At 43.7% G+C, this 24,919-nt stretch overlaps 1 protein-coding gene across 3 annotated transcripts; it reads left to right on the top strand.

Moving 5' to 3' along the window:
• The first annotated feature begins 9,232 nt into the window (after window positions 1-9,232).
• si:ch211-102c2.4 (uncharacterized protein LOC568178 homolog) lies at window positions 9,233-19,204 on the top strand. 3 transcript variants are annotated; one of them, XM_061259262.1, is made up of 6 exons: window positions 9,233-9,389; window positions 11,863-12,150; window positions 12,498-12,584; window positions 14,549-14,565; window positions 15,250-15,354; window positions 18,884-19,204. In XM_061259262.1, exons 1-5 carry the CDS (start codon window positions 9,350-9,352, stop codon window positions 15,313-15,315), a joined length of 498 nt encoding a protein of 165 aa, XP_061115246.1. In that variant the 5' UTR covers window positions 9,233-9,349; the 3' UTR covers window positions 15,316-15,354; window positions 18,884-19,204. The 3 variants fall into 3 exon arrangements, with proteins under 3 accessions (XP_061115246.1, XP_061115244.1, XP_061115247.1); XM_061259260.1 differs by lacking the exon at window positions 15,250-15,354; XM_061259263.1 differs by lacking the exon at window positions 15,250-15,354 and having other exon boundaries at window positions 14,549-14,612.
• Window positions 19,205-24,919: the final 5,715 nt, after the last annotated feature.

Below are 24,919 nucleotides of genomic sequence, written 5' to 3'. Positions count from 1 at the left end.
GACGAACAGTTTGTTCTCCAACAGTCTCTGGAGAACTTGCCTGACGTGAATCTCATGTTCCTTGGCATCGATGGAGTAAATAAGAATGTCATCCAGGTAAATGAATACGTGTCGGCCCAGTAAGTCCCGAAGAACATTGTTCACTAATGCCTGGAACATGGCGGGTGCATTAGTGAAGCCGAACGGCATGACCAGGTACTCAAAATGTCCAAGGGAGGTGTTGAAGCCCTTCCACTCGTCACCCTCTCGAATTCGAACCAGGTGGTAGGCATTGCATAGGTCTAACTTGGTGAAGATGGTGGCATCGTGTAGTGGATGAAAAGTGGACTTCATCAATGGCAGAGGGTATTTGTTCTGGACAGTAATGTTATTGAGTTCTCTGAAGTCAATGCAGGGACGCAATGAGCCATCCTTCTTCTGGACAAAGAAGAATCCGGCACCCACAGGTGAAGAGGACGGGCGAGTCAGTCCATTGGCTAGGCAGTCCCGGATGTATTTCTCCATGGCCTCCCTTTCCGGTCTGGAGACATTGTAGAGACAGCTTGAGGGGAGTGTGGAACTGGTAGCAGCTCAATGGCGCAGTCGTAGGGTCGGTGAGGGGGGAGCGTTTATGCCTGTGTCTTGGAAAAGACCGTGCCTAGGTTGTGGTAAGGGGTGGGCACCTTCTCCAGGGAGGGCTTGGGGACTTGTAGTGGGTTGGGTGCACCTTCTGCTGGTGCAGGAGCAGATCGCAGGCAGGATTGGTGACACTCACAACTCCAGGCTTGAATGTGGCTTGAACTCCAGTCGATAGTGAGGTTGTGTCTCTGGAGCCAGGGTAATCCCAAAATGAGCTGGTCATTAGGGGACCGGATGACGCAGAACTGAATCATTTCATGATGGTTTCCAGAAATTATCAGCTTGATGGGTTTGGTGATGTGGGTCACGTGGCAAAACGTCTTTCCATCCAATGGCTGAGCATTCTCGGGGTGGGGCAGTGGGAGGGTGGGAATGTCCAGTTCCATAACTATCACCTCGTCAATGAGGTTCGCGTCAGCTCCGGAATCCACCAACGTGTTAACTTGGATTGCTCTGTCAGGAAGCATCAATATGGCAGTAAGCGTGGGCCGATAGTCATTCCTGGCAGACCCTTCATATCTGTTGAGTACTCTCACCTCAACAGATGAGCCAGATTTCTTGGACTGGAGGTTGCACCGAACTTTGGTGTGTCCCAGCTTCCCACAATAGAAGCTGGAACCGGTCGCCCTCCGACGTGTCCGTTCCTCAGGTGATATTTTCATACTGGCACGGGAAAGGTCCATGGGTTCGACTCCTTCAGCTTGTTTCCCCTCCGTTCGGGGACTTGACCCTCGCCTGGGGTACGGCTGGCTGGGTGGGACCTGTCTCTCAGTCCGACGTTGTCTGGCAAACAGATGGCGGCACGGACGAGTGGGTCGAACTGAGGGATGGGTTCGAGCCGCGCCAACTCGTCCTGCAGTGCCTCACTCAGGCTAGCCAGGAACAGGTTCGCCAGAGCCGTATCATTCCACTTGGTGGCTGCCGCGAGAGTGTGGAAGTCGATGGAATGGTCTGCCGCACTTCTGCTGCCTTGGTGAAGAGTGATCAGGCGCTGGGACGGCTCTTGGTCACTGGATGCGTGCTGGAAGACTTTGCGGATCTCTTCCGCGAAGGTCGGGTACCGGGGAGGGAATGAACCCCCGGACCACACAGCTGTAGCCCAGTCCAAAGCTCTCCCCTTGAGTAGCCCCATCACGTAGCCGATCCGGTGGCCATCACTATTGTAGGTCTGTGGTTGCTGCCGAAACACAAAGTCACACTGGAGCAGGAACACCTTGCATCTCTCCGGTTCTCCGCCGAACATCTCTGGGGGGGGTTGGTGTGGCTCCCGGAATTGCCAGGTTCCCATGGGGTTGGTAGGTGGAGATGCAGGCGGGTTGAATAAAGCCCTGATGGGATTTTATCTAATCTCAAGACTGAAAAAAAGGGGGGACTGTATAAACCGAGGAGCCACAACCATCCCCAGCGCTCGTTCATGTAAACCAGCTACCGAATACCCAAGCCGGGAGATGGTCAATATAAACATGCACACTTCTAGCCAACGCATAGAGGCGTCGCACATAATGTGTTTGAGCAGCAGCTACGTCCGATTGGACGCTGAGCTCAGGACTGCATATGCAACCGACGGTGTCGATGCATCTAGCAGATAGAAACATACAAAGACGAATGCCGAACTCCATGATGCCACTGTACAAATGTCCTGAACACTGACCCCTTGAAAAAGTGCCTGAGAAGTTGCCATGCCTCGAGTAGAGTGGGTGCCGTAACAGGTTATCCTCTAGCAGCAGCGCTATAACAGACAAACAGCTGATCTGATTGTCGAATAGGCTGTGAACATTGTACATATATCGACAGAGCATGCACTGGGCAAAGTTTATGAAGCATAGCATCCTCCTCATCGTAATGAGGAGGGGGCTTAAAAGCCACCAGGTCCAATACCCGTGAGCGAAAGGACGTGGTGATAACCTTCGGGGTAAATGTAGGGTTCGGTCTCAGCACAACTCTGTCAGATCCTGAAAAGGAGAGAGGCCGAACAGGGGCCAGGCCATGAGGCGTAGCCTGCTTGGGTGGGGATTAAAAATGGTCCCCGCCCCCTGTGACAGGAGGTCCCGGCGCTGGGGAAGTTGCGGCGCTGGGGAAGTCGCCACAGGACGCCGGTCAGCAGCAGGGCTATATTGGCCAACCACTGTTTGTGCGGCCAATCCGGTGTCTTCTCCTCTCTCGCTTTGGCAAGTACCTGTGGTATCAGACCAAAGGGAGGGAAGGCATAGAGGAGGCCCTTGGGCCAGCGATGGGCGTTGTAGGGGTCCTCGCACGGGCCGCCAAATAACGCAGGGATTTTACTCTCTACGAAACCGGGGCGCCAGTTAAACGTTGTGTAGCAGTATAACTGCAAAAAGTAATCAGTCTCATGAAATTACTATTATCAGAAATATCTAACCACAAATTTTGTATTTGAATTAATAATTAAAATAATCAATATTAATGATTAAACATACCGATAACCTGAAGGTTGGAAGTTCTTCGAAAGACTGCTTTAACTCGGCTCTCATGTCTATGCGATTCCAAAATGGACACAGGGGTTTAATAAAATATATTTATTAAACAAACATACAAACACATAACAGATAAACTAACGGGAAGTTAGTAAGGAAATTTAGTTGGGTATGTGTGTGTGCGTGTGTGTGGCGCGCGCAAGCGCGCGTGTCGCTTGAACAAAGGAAAGGTAAAAGTGGGAGTAGCTAGCTTGAGTAAGCTAGAGTTCTGGGTGTGGTAATGAGTTAGAGTTAGCTGTGGGATGGGACTACTTGAGTAGTTTTACTCTATATATGCGCAAAAGACGGCGAATCAATTCACGTACATATATATGTAGCTAACCAAACACATTACAGTAGTAGGATGGTAAATATTGAAACACAGATCCACAAAAACACTTAAGACTAAACTAAACACTGGCTATGCCTGAATGTTTGTTCTCTCACTGAGTCCATACGCATTGGATCCAAAAGACGTGCTGTCCTTATAGGAGCCGCGATGGTGCTGTGAATGCGTGTCCTGGAGAGATGCGCAGGCTGGGGCGTCTTGGTGTAGCGTTCCGCGTACACCAGTTTCCACTCGCTATAGGCCACGAAGTTACTGCGAGGTAACTGGGTGTGTCCGTAGGCCTGGTAGTGCACTGTGCAGCATTCAGCCTCTGTCCGAGTCTCGGAGCAGATGAGCTGAAGCGAATGCCCAAAAAGGGTGCGTCCAAGAGAAGAAGCAGAAGAGGCAGAAGAAGCAGAAGAAACAGAAGAGAGATCCCAAGAACGTGTCTTGCTCTTATACGGGAACGTTTACGAGTTATAACAGGTGTCGGATTTAACTCTACAGTACCTACTTACGATCTGCGTTTGCTGCTGCTACATGCAAATCTAAGTGGCTGCTATAAACTACCAGTTTATTTTGCCACCCCCCTTTGGTAGGAAAGGTGTGCAAAAGAAAGTGGTCAAAGCTTCAGCTGGGAGTCTGCCTGTGAGGAGACCACGGCTATAGATCAGTCTTATTCAACGTCTTTTGATGAAGGTTGAACAAGACCAGATAGCTCTTTGGAGTGGTTACTCAAGGCATACACACTACTGAACAAAGGTTAGAGGCTTTAGTTGTCCTCAGAGGAACTGAAGAAGCTCTCTTCAGACAAGGTATCTTCCCTATCAGAGTCATGCTGGTGACTCTGAGGCTTGGGCCTACCGGGTCGGTCTTCTCTCCAATTCCGGCTGGAATCAGAGTGTGAGAAGCGACCACGGTGGCTCTTAACCGGGAACTTACTCACATGCCGTTGTTTTGAGCCATTAGATTTTAATGGGGCAACTTGGGAAGTGCCGGCGGGCTTGGTTGGAACAACGTGCTTAGCTGTTTCCAATACCTCGTTCCTGGGCACAATCCTTAAAGTGTCCCAGACCATTTGGGCTTCATTTCTTAATTCAAGGGCTGAGTAAAAGTCTTTTGGTCTTTCTGTACGGCTATGTTTAACCTCCACAGATTTGATCATGGCTGTGGCCTGATCAAACCGTGGCAGCTACCAACGCTTCACAAACCTTGGGATAGCTGGAACGAACCTGTGGTGGAAGTTGTTCCATAAATGTATGGATCTCTCTGGTTGAGGTTTTCCATACAAGTCGTACCTTTTCTCGATCGGTTGCCCTGGGCAGATCCGAGAGACAGTAGTCAACTTCCCTCAAGTAACTCTGAATGTTAAATTCGGAGTCCTTCGGGTCAAATGTGTGGACATACTTCGCCATGGCCTCTAGCTCCTCAAAGCGAAGACCATGTGAAGTTGCACTAGTCTGCCTGTTTGGAGAAGGAGAGCCTGAAATCACATTTGAATGTGAATGCGTTTCATGCGGAGCTCGACGTCCTCGGTTTGGTTTAGGGGGTGGAGCTACAAAACTGTCATTCTCACAATGGTTGGCAGAAGATGAATTGTCGCAACCATAATGGGCAATGCGCATTCTGTCGGGAGGCGAGTAAATCCACTCTTGCTTTTCCAAAGCGTGACCACACCTCCCTTACCACGAGTGGGTGAAGACAAGACAAGAGATCTGCCCAATTACAGTTCAGCTGCCCGGGACATATTGTCGAGGACCCGGCCCTAGGCCCTCCTGATGAGAGATTGACAGAAGATGGGTTAAGCAGGAATGCATTGTTAACCCCTCGCACACGCCAATGGGGTAGGAGTAAAAGCTCCCGTAAGAGGAAAAGTATATGGTATAAAATAAATGTACAACCGTATATGGATACTGAGGAGTCTGAAGTCAGAGGACTTAGATTCAGGGTTTTAGAGAGCAAGGCTAAAGGCCTGACTGAGGCCATGCGTAGAATGTGTTCTAGCATGACCATGGAAGGGGCTGAACACGCAGAACGGAAAATTGGGGACCCAGGGAGTTTTGCATTCAAGGAGACGATAGATGTGATAACATACTTGGTTGACACGTGTGGGCTGGCTCCTACAGGGGAGGAGCACGAGGCCTGGTTAAAAAAACAGGATGAGAAAGACAATGAAAATAATTGGGAAATCAAAGAGCAGGAGGAGATTGAAAAATGTAAAAGAGATAAGGAAAATGGCATGGACGTCAATACCGAAAGAAAATTAAGAGGCTTCACGGGCCTCTCTGAGGATAACACAAATAATTTATCGAATAGATTTAAAGGACTGACTATAGAGGAGTTAAATGATGAATTACACTCAGCTATTAGCTGGATGACCTTTGTAGATCCCTTAAGGCGCCACAAAAAGGGGCACCTGAAGAGGGTGTTGGGATGGTGGCAGGCTTTAACGTCTGGCTTGCATGAAATCAAAGTTTGGAGGAAGTCAAGGAGAGATTATGAAACTGACACAGACACCAGTGATGAATAGGTTCATTAAAAACAACATAAGGGCTAGTGTTTTTCCACTCATATATTAAGATGGGGGAAATTCCCAAACCAGAGGGGCCCATGACATAAAATATTGGGGACAGTTCTTTTGAGGTATGAGAAAATGACAATTGGAAAAACAGAAATAATTAATATGATCATTAAAAAACAGGTTATATAAAAGATAAATGTCTTCCCGCTTGACATAATGGGGGCATTTCTTATCAAAAAAGGTACACTTTTAGAGCAGGATCCCAGAATTTGGCTTCAGAAGATATCTACGAGCTGTTGAAGAGAGAGCAACGCAAGACAGTCAAGCTGGAGTGATATGGATATGGAGAGAGGAGTGACGTACGCGGTGCGGACTCAGGTGAAGAAAGAGCCACGCAGAACAATTATAACAAAGCTGGAGTGGTAATTATAATCTATATTATTTGTAGAAGTAGGAAAAGTAACATATTATAAGTTTACTTTTATATATCTTTTATTTCTTATTAGGGTACTATATAAAGTAGAAAAATGTAGAGAAATTATCATATTTAGATAAATATAATATTTTAGGAATAGTTCCTTTTTAAACGTCAAGAAGGGGGAGCTATAGGATAAGGCTAAGGCCAAAGAGGATGGATATAGGAAGGGTGTACCTTGATTTTTAAACATCGTGGTGGAAAGGTAATTTAGAAAGAGCTAAGAGGGGTATATGTAACTTGCATGTGATTAGCAAACTGCAAAAGATGATATGTACACTGTAATCTGTACAACTCTATTCTTTTGATTGATTATAATAAAGTATATCTTACTATAATCATATGTGATAAAGAGTCTTTAGAGGAATACATTGAATGCAGGACATCGATTACCAGATTTGCATCACACCCTTCACTTCGAGACTGGGCTGGAAGTTCAGTAGAACTTACCAGGGCTCCAGGACGTTCGGAGTACTTGAGTTCGTCCCCGAGACACCTCCTCGTGGGGTACTGCTCGTGGGAACGTGAGGTCTGAGCTCGGCAAGGGGTCCGTGGCTCACGACAATATGCCCAAGTCCAGATCCTCACCGCCAGCCAGTGTAGATGTGGACATTTGGTGCCGCTCTGTCGGTTTAGGTAAGCGACTGTCGCTTTGTTGTCACTTTTGATTAGAACGTGTCTGGGGTTTGAAACGTTGTAATGCAAGCCATACTGCTGTGATCTCCAGCACATTGATATGAGGCAGAGGAGGGTTCCACAACCCACTAGCCATAGGAAATCACCAAGCGCTGATGCCAGCTTTGTGGCAGAGGGTAAGGGGAATGTTCGTGTAACAGTGGGGGGAGTGTGCTTTGTGACTGTAAGGGCCAAACTTGCGTCTCCTCCTCAGTTGAGCGCTGGGATGACGACACAGGAGTGCACCGATTCTTAGACCATGAACGGCGATCCTGGCGTCTTGCTTCTGAGGCAAGAGGCAGGTGCTTCTGCAGAGTGGGTCTCTCCTCATCCATTCATTTAAACCCCGCTATCGCTTCGATCACCGCTGGACCGAAGAGACCATCGAGAGAGACTGGGGCATCAAGGAGGGGGACCTTCTCCGCTTCGGGGAGTGCCAAGTTGGCCAGTCATAAGTGCCTGAGAGATGCTACACTCCAGCCCATAATCCGTCCAAAATCCTGTGCCAACACCTAGGTGTTGGTTTACACCCGTGTTCAGCTCCGCAGAGACATCATCTGTGATGGAGGAAGTGAGGGACTCGATCAAGTTTGTCTGTGCTATCGCTAGGATAGCAAGATTGTTTGTTGCATCGGCGCCTTGGGAACCGCAGATAAACGAACGTTCAGACAAGACAGACAGCTGATATCTGCCCAGACCGAGTGGGAAGGTTAGGCTTTCTTGCGCTCCACCTTGCTGTGGGGGCGAGGAGATGAGTAGCCAAAGAGTCTTTGAGTCGGGGAACCCCTTCCATCTGCAGCTTTTGTCGGGCCGACACCACCGTGAAAGGCGAAAAAGACACTACCGGGGCTTTCGTAGAGAAAGGCTTATCCCAGGTAAGCTGCACGTAGTGCTGTACAGACGAGCAGACAGGGGTTAGTTGCACACCGTGCTTCGATGTGTTGCGCCTGTACACTGGAGCCACCAGCTGGTTTACAGGCTCTGCAGGAGGAGGGGGCCAGGGGAGCTCTAACTCACCCGTCTCTGTTGGGATAGCGGCAGAACCGGAAGGCTCCAAATTGTCTTCTGGAAGGATCTCCTGATCGCTAGAGTGGAGAAGGAGGTCGTCGTCCTCGTCCCCAGAGCTGTTCGCAAGGGTTAGGAGCGCCTCTTCCAGATGGGCCGTGTCAGACGGAACCCTGCCTTCGCGAAGGTTCGGTCTGTCCTCCTGGGAGTGCATGGCAAAAGGCTCCGGGTCAGCCGAACGGGAAAAAAACGTATTCACAGTGCCGCGTTTCTGCTCTCAGACGAAGAACTTTGGCGTGGTAGAAACGTCTCCAGCTAGGTTGATAACCTTGCACTGAAAATTTGAAAATTTGAGAAGAAAGAACGATGGCCTGCGATGTCGCTTATATAGCCAAATTTGGTCGCTAAAGCGCACCTTTGCCCTGATTGGCCATCAAGATGGCGTTGTGTAGATCGTTTTTCAGTCTCAAGATTGGATAAAATCCAATTCCCATAGAGCTTAAAGTGAAGCTAATAAGGAATTAGAACTTTCGCACACCGTGACATAACCCAGGATTCCGGATTGCACTGTCATTTTATTGGTCTGCCTATGAGAAGCAAGAGGGAGCAGGCAACTTATAAATAAACAAAAAGATTTCCCCCTTCACCCTCATGGGATCCAGGTAAAATTAATGAAGGCAAAATATTAAAGGCAAAATAAATTAAACTAGTCTTTCAGCTCCGTAGCTTTCCCTGTTGTTATGGACACAGCTCTGTACAGCACTTCCCTGGTCTCAGCCCCCTACTCTGGAAAGAAGCACACATTTCAAAGGCCTGGACTTATTTGCAATGTAGTCCAGATGTGTGCCTAATTAACCAGTAGGCATGGTTTTTGGATTGCCCTGCAAACTGTGCCCTCGCCACAGTTACTTTTATATTACTCAGCCAAAACTTTTATTAGATGCCAACTGCCTCTTACTTGTCCTGGGATATGCCCACTGTGACCATGACCAGGAATAAGCTTTTTAAGAAAATGGAAGGATGGATGTATGTTGAATTTGATTGCGCATATTATTATAATGTTATACACTCCGCTCGGAGTTGTTGAAGAACAGTTGCTCACACTCTGCAAGTTAAGCCTGTGGTTTTTCTGATAAATTTAAACTTCCTGTATGAAGCTGAAGCCAGTGGTTTCCTGTTGTAAGAACCAACAACTTCAACTTCAGTTTTGGAAGAGACACACTATTAATTGTACTTACTGATCCAGACCTAAAATGTTCCTGTTGTTCTTCACTCTGATCTTTGTCCTTACAGGTAATTATGGCTGTGATAATAATTATTTAATGTTTTTGCATTTTTATCGACAGCCTTTGTTAAACGGACTACAACATGACAAGCAATATGAATTGACAACTATTTGGTTTATTTGTTTGAAAAACATGACAATTATATGGGTATTAAATTAACATGAATAGTTTTGCTATCATATGTGATGTTTCAATGTTTTATGTAGAGTTTTATGTAAAGTTGAGATTAATATAAACAGCAGCAATATGTCATAAAAGTAACTTGAGATCATGTTATTTTGGGGATTTATACAGCAGTATAATACAGCAATTATACATTTTGGCTTACCATAAATTCTTAAGTAAACTAAAAACAGATTGTCTTGGAGATGCAGTGTACAATTTCAAACAATTGTTCAGAGCTATTTAAATGGAAAACAAACAAAATAGCAATAACAAGTCAATCTATTTTTTCGTATTTCAGATCTAAAAACAGGGAACTGCTCAATTTCCTTATCTTGAATTTCCTGTCTTTGCGCACTTGTGTCTTATTTCTTATGTTCCCCTCCATAACCCTTTCCCCTCATTCTTCTGCCTTTCTGTTTGGTTGAGCATCAAACATATTTTGAGGTAAATACGAAATCAGAAGGAAAATTAAACTGAAACAGTCCATCATCTCTGTAACAGATATATGGTGGCGTTTGAATGATGATTTGTTATTTGATGGGCGGATAAAACCAATAAATGATTCAAATTTTTAATTGCTTGACAAGTAGTTTATTTTGCAGTTGAAATTGTACTTCCCTCAAGGGTCTTTCAGCGCACTTATCCCTGGTTATGGGTATGCACTTTGTTGTACGTCGCTCTGGATAAGAGAGTCTGCCAAATGCCATGAATGTAATTTAATGTAATGTAATGTATTAGAAGCATTTTGTATATTAGAAATGTATAGAATATTTGATGTGGTATTGCTAAAAAACGTGGCTCCAGCTGGGGTAAGCCTCTTCTCTATAGAATGCCACAAGATCGTGTTATGCATCGTTTCAGTGCTAGTTATCAGACTCTAGTCTAGTAAACCCCTAGTAAACTAGTTTAGTAACTTTGTACTCAGCCCTTTTAATGACCCTTCTATTAGATGCTGATGATAATACAACAATAGTCCATTTTGATACACAACAGTCTCTAGATTTTGCAGAGAATAGTGCGAAAAACTAAATACATCCAGTGAGCAGCAGTTCTGCAGGCAACAATGCCTTGTTAATGAGAAGCCATCTCTGAACACACAATACATCAAATCTCTTAAGTGGATAAGCTACAGCAGCAGAAGACCAATAAGCCTAAAAACGAAAAAGAACCCACTGGTGTACTAAGCAACAGACATCGAACAGGTCAACCAAGGAAAACAACAGCAGTTGATGTCAGAAACATTGTGAGAGCTGAGGAGACAACCCCCAAAACATCAGTCAGTGACATCACAAACCATCTCCACAGGGCAGTCAGTGACATCACAAACCATCTCCACAGGGCAGTCAGTGACATCACAAACCATCTCCACAGGGCAGGTATCTCAATCAATAGTTCAAAGAAGCAATTTAGAGGCTATACCACAAGATGCAAACCACTCCTCAGTAGTAAGAATTAGAAGGTGAAATTACAATTTGCAAAGAAGTACAGAGATGAGCCGCAAAAGTTCTGGAACAAAGTTTTATGGACTGATGAGGCCAAGATTAACCTCTACCAAAGTGATGGAAAGGCCGAAGTTAAAAGGGAGAAAAAAGGGATCTGCTCATGATCCAAAACATACAAGCTCATCTGTGAAGCAAGGTGGAGGAATGTCATGGCTTGGGCTTGCATGGCTGCTTCCACAACGGGCTCACTAATCTTTATTGATGATGTAACTCATGATGGTAGCAGCAGGATAAATTCTACAAAAATACAAAAATATTCTATCTGCCAATTTACAGAGAAATGTGTCCAATCTAAGTGGGAGGAACTTCATGCAGCAAGACAATGATCCAAAAACACACTGCCAACACAACAAAGGACATTAGGGAGAAAAGGTGAAAGGTTTTATACTGGCCAAGTCAATCACCAGACTTTAACCCTATTGAGCATACATAAACAGGATAAACTAGCCAGCAATGCAATAAAGGCTATCTAATCTGCGCCGTTTATGTTACAAAAATTGTGTTTTGCGTTTTGTGTAGCTTTGCCATAAATATTCTGTGAGGGTGGAAAACAAAGTATAGCTACTGGACATTTATCCAGAATTTTGTATAATATTCATTTAAATGTACACACTTTTTGTGTAATAAAAAAGTTAATTTGGGTACAGTTCTTCAGAAACATGCACAACCTGAGCATCCGATATCCTGAGAAATAGAGAATTCAGGCTGCCCTGCCCAATACATGTCCATAAGACCATAAGAACATGAAAAGAAGCAGAACAGACTGTTCAGCCTCTCCCAGCTCTTGGTTTAGTGCAGCTCTTTGTCTTGTAGGCCAGGGTCAGACGCGGCACCACCAGACCCTGCACTGCACGCACCATTCCAGCCAGCGGAGCCTGCACAGGGTGTGGTGCAAGCAGAGCTCTGAGTTGTGCTGCAGCGGGTTTGCTTTCGCAAACGGACAGCAAACGCTGGAGAACGGGGACCTGCAGGTGCACCAGGAGCAGGACTCCTTCTCTGTCACTGCCTTGCGGCTGGACCAAGGAAACGGGGTCTACTGGTGCGGCCTACTGGACAATAACAGCACCATTATTAGACTGGCTGAGCAGTACTTCTCCCAAAGTAAGTTTCAATGACAAATGTGTCATGAAATTGTGAGCATGCCTATACAGAGCATTTAAAAACAATTTATATAAATTATATGTCATATTATTTCCTTTTGATCTATTTCATATAATAAGATTGTAAAACCAGAAAACCAGATATTACGCTGTCTGTGTATAGGATGGGGGATATTATGCTGCCTGTGTTTAGGATATGGGGATATTATGCTGTCTGTGTTCAGGATGGGGGATATTACGCTGTCTGTGTTCAGGAGAGGGGAACACTATCTCTTTATTTTACTGGATAGCACCAACAAATATGCCATTGCTTAGTCTTCTTTTGAATTGTCACTCTGCTTCCCTCAGCCACCTGTACTGTTTGGAGCATCATTCGATGGGTCCTGATGCCACTGCTACCCCTGATGGTCGCCTTCACTCACTTTTACACCAGCCGTGAGTTCCTCCTGTACTACTCTATACCAGCCATTACATTACATTACATTAATGGCATTTGGCAGACGCTCTTATCCAGAGCGACGTTAGCATATTGCATTTTTTTTCACAAATAAACAAACAACAAAGCAAAAAAAAAGGTAGGTAGGGAGGGACAGGTAGGGAGGGACAGGGAGAGGTGCTGCTTGAAGAGGTGCGTCTTCAGTTTGCGCTTGAAGGTGGGGAGAGATTCTACAGTTCTGACCTCAACGGGGAGTTCCTTCCACCATGGTGGAGCCAGAACAGACAGTAGTCGTGAGCGTGAGGTGGAGGTTTGGAGAGGGGGAGGTGCCAAGCGGAGGAGGAGGATGGGGAGGAAGAGGGAGGGAGAATGAGATGAAGTGGTGATCAGATGTATGCAGAGGGGTAGCCGTGAAATCGGAGCATGAGCAGTTCCTCGCAAAGACAAGGTCTAGGACATTGCCTGCCTTGTGGGTTGGAGGAGAGTGTTGCAGGGAGAGGCCGAAGGAGTGGAGTAGTGGTAGGAAGGCAGCAGCCTGGGAGGCTTCAAGGTGGATGTTGAAGTCTCCAAGGAGAATCAGTGGGGTACCATCCTCAGGGAAGGAGCTGAGAAGGGTGTCTAGCTCATCAAGGAAGCTTCCCAGGGGCCCTGGAGGACAATAGATAACTGCAATAAAAAGGTTAGTCGGGTAGGATACTGCAACAGAATGGAATTCAAAAGTGGATATGGACAGGTCAGAGAGGGGGAGAACAGAGAATTTCCATGAGGGGGAAATTAAAAGACCAGTACCACCGCCACGGCCGGAAGGCCGGGGAGTGTGCGAGAAGGAGAAGGAGGATGAGAGGGCAGCGGGAGTGGCGGTGTTGTCAGGTGTGATCCAGGTCTCAGTTAGGGCAAGGAATTGTAGGGACTGGAGGGAGGCATATGCGGGGATGAAGTCAGCCTTCCGAGTGGCAGACTAGCAGTTCCATAGTCCCCCTGTGACAGCAAAGTCCTCACAGGCGGTCAGCGGGGGGTAGCTGAGGTTCGAGGGGTTCCGACGCCGTGGAGGCCCACGTCGCAGGGGGTGTCTTCAAGGGAGAGAGCAGACTGGGATGGGGTGAAACATAACATAACAAACTGGGATGGTCGCTCTGACACACCTATTTAAATCGCCTACAATCGCTCACAAGCAATATCAAATCAAAGCTAATCTACTGACGAATTCCACAGATATTTAAAACAAACGTTCAATCACTTGACAGGTATGCAACCAGTATAAGTGATTAACACAGCAATAGAAACAAACTGGCTCAAGCCCTAACCTCTGCTGTTCAAAATAACAATTACAAATTCAACTTTAATATATTTCTAAAAGCTTACTGGACCCCTGCTTGTCACGATATCAATGCCTCTGCTGGTGTTTTTAGAATTATTAAGGGCACGGTACAAGATGAACTAGCCCTGAACAAAGAAACAGGTAGGCTTATATACAACACTAATGATGAGACAACGAGAAGCAGGTGAGACGATAACAGTTGCGGAGGGGCGGAGACTCATAACATGAAACGGAACATTGACACAGGGAGTACAGAGAAACAGAGAAACAGGGACGTGAAAAGTGGGACAGAGACACGGAACATGATAGGAATCCATGATTACATTTGTACGTATCTTTTTCATTGTTGTTTATTTTACTGGGACTATTTAATAAAAAAAATTGGTCCTATACCCCTCTGGAAACTTTTGGCAACTCTCACTAGAGTAAAAATCCAAGATGGCTGCAGTCTGCCAATTGATAAAATGCATGTGGTGTATCATTTGAACCAGATGGACTAGGGATGTGAATTAAGTGTATAAGAGCTATTTTGTTTCTAAAATGATCCAAATAAAATAATCAGCAATAAAACACAATAAATGTATATATTTAGCTGTGGTTTTAAGACTTGTTATTAACCTTTCATTGCTTTTTTCCAACCAACAGGAAATGCCCACAAACAGGTCAGTCCTTTGTAATCATGGATCACTGCTATAGTGTTGCTTGCCAGGTCAGTCCTTTGTAAAGAAATAAATGAGCATTGCGCAGGGAACGCGCAGAGCTGACCACTGTCTGCTTTAACAATCACATTCACACGTTCCATAATCAGCTAATTCACACAACTCATTCATCCAGTCACATGCATACATTGCATCAGAGCACCTTTCTTAAACCAACAGTCAGACGTTCCTTATGCTGCTCATTGCCGTGCTGCATGCTTGCTTGCTTTGCAGAATTGCACTCAAATAATAATTTCATGTTGAATTAATGGTCAGGGATTGTGCTTCGGTAGTTGCTGCTTAATGAGTTTCCACGTTGAGTTGTTTGGATGTTAAGCAAAGTACTTAAGTAGCATCTGGTATTTTACACAAACACCAGCTGCGCAACCAATAATAATTTAGTCTCCTTACTCTGTAGGTTAAAATTGTTGGTTGGTAATCTTTCCAACTTGCCGCTTACCAAATTGCCTCCCACTGTGAGTGCTTGATTTAAATTATTTTATTGTTAGCGCTTAATCTACATGATCTCTGGGCAAGCCTAAACTAACCAATGAACTTTCTACTTTAAAAATCTACCATTGCTGATGTGAGAAATGTTGTTGTGGTGTAAATGGTAAATGGTAAATGGTGAATGGTGAATGGAAGTAGGGGACATGTCTGTATGGTGAATGGAAGGTGGTTACTGAGGTACTGGTGAACATGCCTGCATGGTGAATGGTCAACCTTTGCTGGGAGCATTGATACATTTAAATGGTAAGTGGTTGGCATTTATATAGCACCTTTATCCAAAGTGCTGTACAACCGATGCTTCTCATTCACCCATTCATACACACACTGACACACTCAGCAATTGGCTGCCATGCAAGGCACCAACCAGCTCGTCAGGAGCATTTGGGGGTTAGGCGTCTTGCTCAGGGACACTTCGACACAGCCCAGGCGGGGGATCGAACCGGCAACCCTTCGACTGCCAGATGACTGCTCTTACTGCCTGAGCCATGTCGCCGGTGTAGTAATGGTTTAGCAATAGGGTTGCCACACGTTCTGGATTTCCCGGGATTGTTCTTTGTTTTTTGTACTTTTAAATGTCAGAGTTCCAAATAAAACCGGATTCTATATGCTATTCTGTTTTTTCCTTTTTACGTTTAGACATCCAATCCCGTGTCTGTAAACAGGTAAAAATTTGTAAAACACAGCGACGATTGGCCATATATCTATACTTCTTTTTAATTGGTAGCAAAAATACGAAAGTTTACCTTATCACCCAGCAACTGCTGCACGTGCAGTCAGTCTGGCGTGCGCATTCACTTCAATGACCCCACCGTGGGAATGTTCAGCTAGCCTAGAGGTAATCACCTAATAATTCAGATTTATTTTTTATTTATATTGTCGGTTTTATAAAATGAGGGGAGAGACGGACAAGGAGGATGAGAGAACAAAATCAGACAAGCCACCAGCAGCAAAAAAAAAATTACCAACGTATACCTTTTTGTTAATAAACGCACCCTTGAGTGCTTAAAACTGTAATGGTCTTGTGATTAATTGGTCCCTGATTCCCCCTCTGGTTGCCACAGAGTGCATCTACGTCAGGACAAAGAGAGGTAAGAGGCAATAGGGAGTTCTACAACTGTTAACATAGTATATTTGCAAATATGGTTTAACGCCCCGCGACGCACGTCAAATGTTTCGGTTTTTCACAAATCAAATGTGGCAACCCTATTTCGAAATCCATACCAGTTTCAATCCTGAATCTGTATGTCATCCTGGGTTTGGTGTGCACTATATTGAGTGGAAATACAGCTCATCAGAAGGCTGAACTTAATGGTGGCTTGCACACGAATCTGTGCAGCATGTTCAAATCATTAAAATTGTTGTTCTAATATGCTTTCTGGGCTTTGCTGCTTAATCAATGAAATGGCATTTTATTATTTTGATATAGTTCACAACTGGTAGATCCTTAAAGATTTCATGCAAACTTGGCTCTCACAGTTTGAGGGTACATACAAAAGTGAATGTGCACATTCTCATTAAATTTGGCTCTGTGAAATCCATTATTGCTGGTATTCAGACGTACATGCCCCAAAGCAAATCTCAAGATACAAACATCACATATACATCCATCCATCCATCCATCCATCCATCCATAATTTTCATCATAGGTATACCTCAACTATGAGAGACAAAATGAAAAAAAAAAAATCCAGAAAATCACATTGTCTGATTTTTAAAGAATTTATTTGCAAATTATGGTGGAAAATAAGTATTTGGTCAATAACAAAAGTTCATCTCAATACTTTGTTATATACCCTTTGTTGGCAATGACAGAGGTCAAACGTTTTCTGTAAGTCTTCACAAGGTTTTCACACACTGTTGCTGGTATTTTGGCCCATTCCTCCATGCAGATCTCCTCTAGAGCAGTGATGTTTTGGGGCTGTCGCTGGGCAACACGGACTTTCAACTCCCTCCAAAGATTTTCAATGGGGTTGAGATCTGGAGACTGGCTAGGCCACTCCAGGACCTTGAAATGTTTCTTACGAAGCCACTCCTTCGTTGCCCGGGCGGTGTGTTTGGGATCATTGTCATGCTGAAAGACCCAGCCACGTTTCATCTTCAATGCCCTTGCTGATGGTAGGAGGTTTTCACTCAAAATCTCAAGATACATGGCCCCATTCATTCTTTCCTTTAAACGGATCAGTCGCCCTGGTCCCTTTGCAGAAAAACAGCCCCAAGCATAATGTTTCCACCCCCATGCTTCACAGTAGGTATGGTGTTCTTTGGATGCAACTCAGCATTCTTTCTCCTCCAAACACGACAAGTTGAGTTTTTACCAAAAAGTTCTATTTTGGTTTCATCTGACCATATGACATTCTCCCAATCCTCTTCTGGATCATCCAAATGCTCTCTAGCAAACTTCAGACGGGCCTGGACACGTCTGGCACTGCAGGATTTGAGTCCCTGGCGGCGTAGTGTGTTACTGATGGTAGCCTTTGTTACTTTGGTCCCAGCTCTCTGCAGGTCATTCACTAGGTCCCCCCGTGTGGTTCTGGGATTTTTGCTCACCGTTCTTGTGATCATTTTGACCCCACGGGGTGAGATCTTGCATGGAGCCCCAGATTGAGGGAGATTATCAGTGGTCTTGCATGTCTTCCATTTTCTAATAATTGCTCCCACAGTTCATTTCTTCACACCAAGCTGCTTACCTATTGCAGATTCAGGCTTCCTATTGCAGATTCAGTCTGGTGCAGGTCTACAATTTTGTTTCTGGTGTCCTTTGACAGCTCTTTGGTCTTGGCCATAGTGGAGTTTGGAGTGTGACTGTTTGAGGTGGTGGACAGGTGTCTTTTATACTGATAACGAGTTCAAACAGGTGCCATTAATACAGGTAACGAGTGGAGGACAGAGGAGCCTCTTCAAGAAGAAGTTACAGGTCTGTGAGAGCCAGAAATCATGCTTGTTTGTAGGTGACCAAATACTTATTTTACCGAGGAATTTACCAATTAATGTATTAAAAATCCTACAATGTGATTTCCTGGATTATTTCCCCCCATTCTGTCTCTCATAGTTGAAGTGTACCTATGATGAAAATTACAGGCCTCTCTCATCTTTTTAAGTGGGAGAACTTAAACACAATTGGTGGCTGACTAAATACTTTTTTGCCCCACTGTATGAAAATACAAGATCTATGGTGTCAAACTACAGACAAACTACCACATGAATGATACAAGCACATATGGACAGAATGACCATTGAGATGACTGGACATACATACTTCAACATTTTCAAATACTACTAGTTTTTATTTGCAACCGTAATGTAAGCATCAACACTAACTCTACTTGCAACTCTAGCCCTAATCTTAACTATAACTCCAATATAAACTCCAACCATAATCTTTGCTGATTATCTTAGCTAAATAACTTGAATGAAAGAGCCACTATACACATCCTTAACAATATCCATATACACTTGAGGTGGATGTATTTCCTCTAGTGAGCTGATCATAATATTGTGAGCCAGTGTGCCAAAAGCATCTCAGGAATCCAAAAAGACCAGATACAGCCAACAGGATTCATGCTTAAAATCATCAAGCCCTTTTTTTAAGACAAAGAACATGCTCATTCGAGCCTTGCCTGTTAATATAGGCCTTATACACACACCCACATGGTGTACAAGTGCAGGACTTATTTGGTTATGAGTTTGAAAGTTTAAAGTAAAAGCACTAATGCATAGCAGACCTCCTGCTGTGGTTGCACTGAAACTGCTGATATAACTCAATGTTTTTCAGGAGGAAGGCCTGCATGATGACATCTCCACAGCAGTATCTCAAGGGCGCGGGAGACGTGATGAAGAGGGTGATAGATTAGGCCAATAAGTTGGATGAGAGAGAAAATAAAAAGTAATTTGAATTTCTAAAGCATATACTTTTTAAACAGCAATGAAATACAAAATAATAACTGTATTACATTTGTAAACACCTATGCATTTAACACATGACTGTTATTATTGTTGAAATGCTTTATCAAGAAATGCTCAAATCAGAATGGACAACTAATGTTTAAATAAAATCGAATTAAATATGTATCACGAAAATGTGAAATGATTATAATGAGTTGCTCATCATTGTGGTATGGTTTTTGTTTCAATAGAAACATTTGAAAACTTCAATTCAATTCAATCATATATTTGAGCATTTTTCAGGGCCATGGTATAAAGACATTTAATGGAAGTAGCCAACATGGTGGGATCAGTTGTCGTGAGCCACGGACCCCTTGCCGAGCTCAGACCTCACGTTCCCACGAGCAGTACCTCACAATGAGGTGTCTCGGGGACGAACTCAAGTACTCCGAACGTCCTGGAGCCCTGGTAAGTTCTACTGAACTTCCAGCCCAGTCTCGAAGTGAAGGGTGTGATGCAAATCTGGTAATCGATGTCCTGTATTCAATGTATTTCCTCTAAAGACTCTTTATCACATATGATTATAGTAAGATATACTTTATTATAATCAATCAAAAGAATAGAGTTATACAGATTACAGTGTACATATCATCTTTTGCAGTTTGCTAATCACATGCAAGTTACATATACCCCTCTTAGCTCTTTCTAAATTACCTTTCCACCACGATGTTTAAAAATCAAGGTACACCCTTCCTATATCCATCCTCTTTGGCCTTAGCCTTATCCTATAGCTCCCCCTTCTTGACGTTTAAAAAGAAACTATTCCTATAATATTATATTTATCTAAATATGATAACTTCTCTACATTTTTCTACTTTATATAGTACCCTAATGAGAAATAAAAGATATATAAAAGTAAACTTATAATATGTTACTTTTCCTACTTCTACAAGTAATATAGATTATAATTACCACTCCAGCTTGGTTATAGTTGTTCTGCGTGGCTCTTTCTTCAGCTGAGTCCGCACCGCGTACGTCACTCCTCTCTCCATATCCATATCCTGGAGTGGCGCGCAGAGGGAGCGCGCCACTCCAGCTTGACTGTCTTGCATTGCTCTCTCTTCAACAGCTCGTAGATATCTTCTGAAGCCAAATTCTTGGATCCTGCTCTAAGGTCTAAAAACTTATCCCTTATATATCTTTTTTGCATACAAAAGTGTACCTTTTTGATAAGAAATGCCCCCATTATGTCAAGCGGGAAGACATTTATCTTTTATATAACCTGTTTTTTAATGATCATATTAATTATTTCTGTTTTTCCAATTGTCATTTTCTCATACCTCAAAAGAACTGTCCCCAATATTTTATTTCATGGGCCCCTCTGGTTTGGGAATTTCCACCATCTTAATATACGAGTGGAAAAACACTAGCCCTTATGTTGTTTTTAATGAACCTATTCATCACTGGTGTCTGTGTCAGTTTCATAATCTCTCCTTGACTTCCTCCAAACTTTGATCTCATGCAAGCCAGACGTTAAAGCCTGCCACCATCTCAACACACTCTTCAGGTGCCCCTCTCCGCGACGCCTTAAGGGATCTACAAAGGACATCCAGCCAATAGCTGAGTGTAAATCATCCGCCATTAATCATTAATTTTCTTTCGGTATTGACATCCCTTCCGTTTTCCTTATTTTTGTTTTTCTTTAGCCAGGCATTGTGCCCCTCCCCTGTAGGGTTGGGGTATTCTCAGTCAGAACTTTAACCTTGCTCCTTAAAACCCTAAATCTAAGTCCCCCGACTTCAGACTCCTCTACTGACAAGTATGGCTGCTCATTCTCTGAACCACATATTTTTCTTCTTACGGGCGTTCTTACTACCACCTCGATGGCGTGTGCGAGGGGTTAACAATGCATTCCTTTCTAACCCATCCCCCGTCAATCTCTCATCAGGGGGCCTAGGGCCGGGTCCTCGACACAGTAACAGTGTATGTAGTACGGGGGACTGTTTAAACGACACCACTTTGGGTTACATTACAAATTTTAAAAAGCACATAAACAAGGTATTTATATGCATAAGCATTTTTCATCTAAGAAATATTGCCAAAATGTGGCCATTTTTAACCCAACATGATGCAGAAAAGTTAATTAATGCTTTTATTTCAAGTCGTTTAGATCATTGTAATGCTGTTTTTACCAGTCTGCCAACAAAATCAATTGAGAAATTACAGATGATTCAAAACTCTGCAACCAGACTTTTAACGAAAACACGGAAGAGAGAGCATATCACTCCTGTTCTAGCTTTGTAGTTTCCTCCTCCCATACGGCAAAGAATCTTGGGGTGACTCTTGATAACAGCCTCACCCTGGCTCCACAAGTATCCTCCACTGCCAGAACCTGCAGGTTCTTCCTCTACAATATACGCCATATCCGTCATCTCCTAATAGAGAAAGCTACCCAGCTCCTAGTCTAGGCGCTCGTCATTTCCCGCCTGGATTACTGCAACTCCCTCCTAGCCGGTCTCCCAGCGTGTGCCATCAAGCCCCTCCAGCTGGTCCAGAGTGCTGCAGCCCAGCTGATCACCAGTCAGCCCAGGTCGGCTCATGTCACCCCACTCCTCATTGGCCTCCACTGGCTTCATATTGCCGCACGCATCCGATTCAAGCCTGTTTTCCATTCTGGTTTTCAGTGGTGGAATGACTTGCCTGCCACTGTCAGGACAGCAGAATCCCTCCCCCTATTTCGACGCAGACTAAAAACACCTTTTCAAACTGTACCTTAGTCCTCCCTCCTGACCCCCCCCCCCCCCTTTCCGATATCCCTATCCCTCTTGTCTAACCCAAAAATAAAAAATTGCACTTATGATGACTGTATGTTTAGAACAGCACTTCATGTGTATTTTACTAGTCATGGATGTGATGCTTTAACTTGTGGAAGAGCCTTTGCACTCGTAAGTCGCTTTGGATTAAAATCGTCTGCCAAATGACTAAATGTAAATGTAGCTGCACTACATTGGCTCCCTGTCTCTTTTAGAATCGATTTCAAAGTTATTTTACTTTTGTATAAAGCCTTAATGATTTAATTAGGTCCACTGAAGCGAGTCTTTTAAATGTCCCTGAAGTGCCCCACAGAAAATGGCAGAATCAGCCTTCTATTATGCACCGAAAATGTGGAACACTCTACCTAAAGAAATCAGAGAGGTGTGCTCAGTGGAACTCTAAATTAGTGAATAAACTGACAAATGGGTGGCAGAGTAGCCTAGGTTGCTTGACTAGCAATGGTGGGGCACTGTATACTCTGGAAATGTTGATTGTTAAATCAGGTCGTACAGAGTACATGGTACCTGTGTATGGCTGCACAGTACTGCTGCAACAAAACAAGCCACTGCTTCCCTTGTCTTCAGGCCATTTAACATTTATTTCACTCATTTTGCTCCTTTTTGATCAGGATTTTGTCGCAACGTTCTCAAAATATCAAAAAGGAGAAGTGGTCGAGTTCTCATGTATGATGCAAATAGAAACGGGAAGTATGTGTACTTGGTATCTGGCTGTTTCTGGTAAAATATGGTCTCAGTTATTGTGTCAAAACCTTGGATTCACAGCACACTGTAAAAAACACTTGAGAAGGCAAGTTTCCTTCCAGAAATGAGTGAAACAGAGTGGAAAATGGTGCATTTATTTTTTGATAAAATTAAACATTTACACTGCAGCTGGTCTTATTTTCTGCTTAGTTGATGAGAAACTAAAATTTCAACTCACGTGACTATGTTCAGTGTAGGGATAGCACAGCATTATTTAAACTTGGGACTTGTGGGGCAGGGAGGATAAAGAGTGAAATGGGCAGCAGGGCACTGAAGGGAATGGTCAAGGTTACATATAATGGTGAGAGCATTAATAAAGTGTTTTAAAGCAAAATTTTAGTAATGGTGGCCTGTGAGGATGTGTTGAAGCAACAATCTGAGATGTCTTTGTTTAAATGTTTGAAATATAAAAATAAAAATAAAAATATTTTTGGAACTTGAGGCTGTTATTAAGAGTAGGGGTTATGACACTGTAGGGATTACAGACACGTGGTTGGGGATGAATATAATATAGAGGGTTATTAATATAGAGGGTTGTTAATATAGAGGGTTATATTTTTATATTATATACCTATTAGGATGGACTGATCCAGTAAGAAAGCTGTGTGGCTATTTATGCAAGAGAAAATGTTAATGTGTAAGAAATTCCAGAAATTGATCAACTCATGCATAGTAAGGATATTTGCATAAAGCTTAGTGGGGAACAGGACAAGGGTCTTAATACAGGAGCATGTTATCGACTGCCAGTCTCAGACAGTAGTGTGAACAGAGTGTTCTTTAACCCTCTGGGGTCTGAGGGCAAAATGAGGAAAACTGATGACTCTGCTGATGATTTGTGTCATTTTAGTCAACTTTATGTACAGTAATTTCAAATTGTCTTTGAGCACAAACTGAGCTACAATAATATGGCAGCAGTAGGTAGATAAGATACATGGTTGTAAATTCCTCTAGAATCACACAAATTGTAAACAGTAGTTTTGAACATGCTGTAAAAACAGTTTTTTGGATCACTGAAATTTGTTCATCTAGGTCTTGGGTATCAAAAATGACAAAATATTGTCGCAAATCCAATTAGAAATATAAAATTAATTACAAAAACTTAGTGTTGTCACTACTACATAAACAGTACTGTGCAAAAGCTTTAGGCAGGGGTGAAAAAAATGAATGAAAGAATGCTTTCAAAAATAGAAATGTTAATAGTTTATTTTTATCAATTAACAAAATGCAGTGAGTGAACTGAAGACAAATCAAAATCAAATCAATATTTGGTGTGACCACCCTTTGACTTCAAACCAGCTTCAATTCTTCTAGATACACAAAGTCGGGGATTTTGTAGGAATATAGTCAGGTGTGTGATGAACCAATTATACCAAACAGGAGCTAATGATCATCAATTTAATATGTAGGTGTCATGGTAGGAGGTAGTACCCGGTGGGTCCACCAGAGGGCCGAGGATCATTAGTTCCACCTGTTCCTCATTAACTCCTGGGGAATTGCCTTCCCCAAGAGTATTTAAAGCCAGTGCTGACTCCCTTCAGTGCTTTTGTGTTCAACGTTTGCACTTGCACAAAGCCGGTAACACACCAGGTAGACTCTGTTCTGGTAGAGTCAGGTACGGTGTTGGTTCATTCATTAGTACTCTCTGAGACTGCCAAAAAATAGGTAAGGAAGGCGTTCGGTTGTGGTGTTTGTTCACCGACGCATTCCTGAAGGGTTTTCATTTATTCCTTTTTGTTTGGGGCTTGTGTGAGCCGGTGGTAGAGGGACGTTGTCCCAGGTATTGTATTTTATTTTGTGTTTTTCTTCCTGAGCTGCGCCTCATGGGTTTTTGCTAGGTTGTACTTTTATTTGGGAAATTCACTATTATTACTCAGTGCTCACTTCCTAGCACTATTTTTGGTCTGTGTTTTTGGAGGGTTGTTTTTATTTTCTACAGCCGTTTTTTGGGCTTAATTTCTGTTTGTTCCAATTACCGCCTACGGGTTAGTTTCTGTTCCTCTCTGTGTCCCGAGAGAAGGTCTTATTGTTGTATACCACCTCCTGTATTGTGAGTTCGCCTTCAAGGGTCTAACCTCAGTCGCTACTGGCCCTCCACCCTGCCCCTACCCTACATTAGGCTGAAACACAATCATTAACTGAAACAGAAACAGCTGTGTAGGCAGGTTAAAACTGGGTGAGGAACAGCCAAACTCTGCTTCAAAGGTCAGGTTGCTGAAGACACTTTAATGTCAGAAGTTATACACCATGGCAAGACTGAGTGCAGCAACAAGACACAAGGTAATTATACTGCATCAGCAAGGTACTCTCCCAGGCAGAAATTTCAAGGCAGACAGCGGTTTCCAGATGTGCTG

Source organism: Conger conger, chromosome 10 (assembly GCF_963514075.1).
Source record: "Conger conger chromosome 10, fConCon1.1, whole genome shotgun sequence".
Taxonomy (NCBI): Eukaryota; Metazoa; Chordata; class Actinopteri; order Anguilliformes; family Congridae; genus Conger; species Conger conger.
The sequence above is the reverse complement of the archived record's forward strand: the minus strand, read 5'-3'. Positions and strand labels throughout refer to the sequence as shown.